Raw genomic sequence first — 3,925 nt, 5'->3', positions numbered from 1 at the left:
CCCGGGTCAGCTGCGTACAAGGCAAGCATCCTACCCTATGCACTATCGCTCCGGCCGCCCGCCCGACCCCGTCGCGACGTTTCACACCACACCCTGCGCGCACGCCCTCGCGGAGCACCGCACAGATGCGCCCTGTTTGCAGGGAGGAGGAGAAAAAGCGCGGCTGGAAGGCTGACTTGCAAGCACCAGGGGGTCTGCCTCCAAGCCATCCGGGCCGGGCTGCTCCGTGCTGCGGGGTCTCCCCGTCCGGGAGCGTGCGGGGTACGGGGGTGGGGTGTGTGTGCGGGAGGGGGGTGCGCACCATGCCGTCCCCGCCCGCCCCGCGCTCGCCCCCGCCGCGCGCCTGCTTCTCGCCGCCCGCCGACGCGCGGCCCTGCAGCAGCCCGTGCGCGCCCCCCGCGCGCGCCCCGCGCGGCCCGCGCGGCCCGCGCGCGCCCCGCCGGCTGCCCTGGTGCCTCATCGACTGGGCGCACGTGCGGCTGCTGCACCGCCTGGGCGCGGGGGGCTTCGGCGCCGTCTACAAGGCCACCTACCACGGCGTGCCCGTGGCCCTCAAGCAGGTGCGGGCGGCGGGCGCCGGGCACCGCGCCGCGTCGCAGCGCAGCTTCTGGGCGGAACTGAACGTGGCGCGGCTGCGGCACGCCAACATCGTGCGGCTGCTGGCGGCCAGCACGCGCGCGCCCGCGGGCCTCGACGGCCCCGGGGCCGTGCTCATGGAGTTCGGCGGGCACCTGACCCTGCACCGGCGCATCTACGCCAGCCCCGAGCCGCTGGGCCCGCGCGAGCGGCTGCGCTACGCCCTGGACGTGGCCAGCGGGCTGCGCTTCCTGCACGCGCAGGGCATCGTGCACCTGGACCTCAAGCCCGCCAACGTGCTCATCAGCGAGCAGGACGTGTGCAAGATCGGCGACTTCGGCTGCTCGCAGAAGCTGCGGGGCCGGCGGGGCCCGCCCGACGCGCCCGGGCCCGTCGGGGGCACCTACACCCACCGCGCGCCCGAGCTGCTCCGCGGAGAGGCGCTCACGCCCAAGGCCGACATCTACTCCTTTGCCATCACGCTCTGGCAGCTGAGCACCCGGGAACTGCCCTACCCCGGAGAGCGCGACTACGTGCTCTACGCCGTGGTGGCCTGCCAGCTGCGGCCCCCGCTCTCGGCGCCCGTCTTCACCGACTCGGTGCCCGGGAGGAAACTGCGGAGCATCATCCAGCGGTGCTGGACGCCCCGGCCCGGGCAGCGGCCCAGCGCGGGCCTGCTCTGGCTGGACCTGCACGCCTTGCAAGCCGAGCATGGGTGACTCTGTCTCGCGCGCGCGCAGCCGGGAGGAGCCGGTCGGCTTTGTTTTTATTTATATTTATATTTATGTGTTTTTTAAAAATTTTTGAAAGTGTGGGTGTCGGGAAAAAAATAGAGGGTGGCTTTTTTGGGAAAATAAAGTTAGTTCAAAACACACGCAGATGTGCAAAGAACTTGCATTCAAACGCTCTTTCCCAGGAAGAGGGAAATCACAAAACTGCGTATCAGAATATATATATTCTGTCACTGTCCTCCCGTTGTTCATCGATTTTTCTCAAGCGGGCCTAGTAACATCTCCATTGTGAGACTTTGTTGTTACTGTGTTTGGCATGTCAGATACATCACGGGTAGCTTGCCAGGCTTTGCTGTGCGGGCGATATATATATATATATATATATATATATATATATATATATATATATATTCCCACCCCCACCCCTTGGCTCTTTGCAGTCACACACGGCCATGGTCAGGGGTTATTCCTGGTTCTGCACTCAGGAATCACTCCTGGCAGTGCTCAGGGGACCCTATGGGATGCTGGGGATTGAACTCCGGTCAGCCGCATCCAAGGCAAACAACGCCCTACCTGCTGGGCTATCGCTCAGGCTTCAAATCCAATATTTAGAACTACTAGTGATTAACCTTATTCCTTCATAGGGTTATGTGCTTTGCTCTCACTGCGAAAGTGCTCTTCCATTCCATAGTGTCGCAACTACTGAAAGACTAGGAATTTGGGTGCCAATTTCCCCCCACTGTCTGATTTGGTGTGCTTGAATGATTAGATATGCTTTAACGTCGGTCTTGGGGTCTGGAATTGCGCAAAAGTTTTTACCTATACCTCAGTGGTGATAGTTTCCAGACGTAAATGACTTTCCAGATCAAAGTAAGTAAGGTCCTTTCAGGTAATGAGGGAAAATGGTATTGAGAAAAAAATAATTGTTTTATATTTTGTGGTGGGTTTCTTTTTTGTTTCTTTGGGGACCACACCTGACAGTGCTCAGGGATCACTCCTCGTCGGTTCAGGAGAGGAATTGGGAAGCCGGAGATCTAACCTGGGTGGGCCGTGTGCAAGGCAAATACCCTACCCGGATAGTTGGCAACTTTCTGTAATCGCAAATAATGAGCTTCAAATTCACCACTGAACTACTGGCTTGGTCCTGGATCAAGTAAGTGAAACCTTTTGGGCAAAAAGTAAAACTTTTGCCTGCTTCTCTCCTACACCCACAGCCCCATACTTGTTTGTAATGACCTTTGCACCACCACCCCAAATTCAGAAATTAGGCAAACTCCTCTTTAAATTCCCCTTAAAGAGACAGTATCTTAATTTATTTCTTCTGATATTTTGTAGGATTTTTCTTTTCTATTCGAAACTAAACTTTCCCATTTATATTTTTTAACATTCTCTCACTTAATTTTCTTCTACCCCACCCTTTCTCCCTTACTTCTAACAACGAGTGCCCATGTTATTTTAATTTAGTCGGTTTTTTTTGTTTGAGGGGGTCTCACTCAGGGCTTACTCCTGGCTCTATACTCAGGGATCATGCTTGATGGCGCTCAAGCAATTGAACCCAGGTCAGCCTCATGCAGTTCAGGTGCCTCACCTGCTGTATTGCCTTCCAACCCTGGCTTATTTTTAATTTTATTTTGTCTGTCTGACAGTTTTATATTCTTATATTGTATGACACCGGGATGAAATTAGCCAACATTTGTCTTTTCTTTCCTTCAAAGTCATTTTACTTTGTGTTCTTCCTTCCTAGCCTTTCCGTTTTGCTATGAATTTTTAAATCGTGTCTTTGAAAAATAATGCAATGCTACTGTTGTTTGAGTGTACCACATCTTCATCCCATAGCCCATCCAGGGACACTGCTGTTGCTTCTATATTTTAGCTCTTGTGAATACACAAACATTACAATAGACAGACTGTCGTGTTGAGATTTTCATATTCATTGGATAGACGTTCGGGAGTGGAAATGCTGGATCGTATGGTCTCTCCTGAGCTCTCTAAGGACTCTACCAAAACGTCAAACTCGATTTCTATTTTGATGTCAAGTGGGCAACTGCAAGAGGCCTGTTTTTCCTTTACATCCCCTGCAGCACTGGTCTTTTCTTTCCATGGCAGCTGTTCTTCCTGGACTTTGCTTGGCCTCTCATTGTGGTTTCCATTTACATCTCCCTGATATCCTTGATGTAGAGCTTTTTTCACATACCTAATGGAACATATGTCCTCTCTAGAGAAGGGCTTGTTAAATCTGCCCATTTCTTAAAAATTAATTTGTGGGGGCCTGAACAATAGTACAACAGTGCCTTGCACGCAGCCAACCTGGGTTCTATTCATGTCATATGGTGCCAGAGTGCTGCCAGGAGTAATTCCTGAGCGCAGAGCCAAGAGTAACCCCTAAGCACTGCTGGCTGTGGCCCAAAATTCAATAACAATAATAAAAAATAAATAAAAAGTGACTTTTTGGGGGGCTGGCACAATAGTAGAGAGGAAAAGGCACTTGGCTTGCACGTGGCTGATGTAGGTTTAACCCTGGCACCATACATGGCCCCTCAAGCACCACCAGAAGTGATCCTTGAGCACCACTGTCTGTGGGCCCAAATCAAGGGGAAAAATGGACTTAGGTCTTCATC

General features: G+C 53.3%; 1 protein-coding gene across 1 annotated transcript; it reads left to right on the top strand.

Annotated features, from left to right (window-relative positions):
* Nucleotides 1-302: 302 nt before the first annotated feature.
* MOS (MOS proto-oncogene, serine/threonine kinase) lies at nt 303-1,295 on the top strand. Its single transcript, XM_056113423.1, has one exon. It carries the CDS (start codon nt 303-305, stop codon nt 1,293-1,295), a length of 993 nt encoding a protein of 330 aa, XP_055969398.1.
* Nucleotides 1,296-3,925: the final 2,630 nt, after the last annotated feature.

This window comes from Sorex fumeus, unplaced genomic scaffold, assembly GCF_029834395.1.
Source record: "Sorex fumeus unplaced genomic scaffold, SorFum_2.1 ptg000002l, whole genome shotgun sequence".
NCBI classification, from domain to species: domain Eukaryota; kingdom Metazoa; phylum Chordata; class Mammalia; order Eulipotyphla; family Soricidae; genus Sorex; species Sorex fumeus.
Note: the sequence above shows the minus strand (reverse complement) of the source record. Positions and strands in the feature narration are given on the sequence as shown.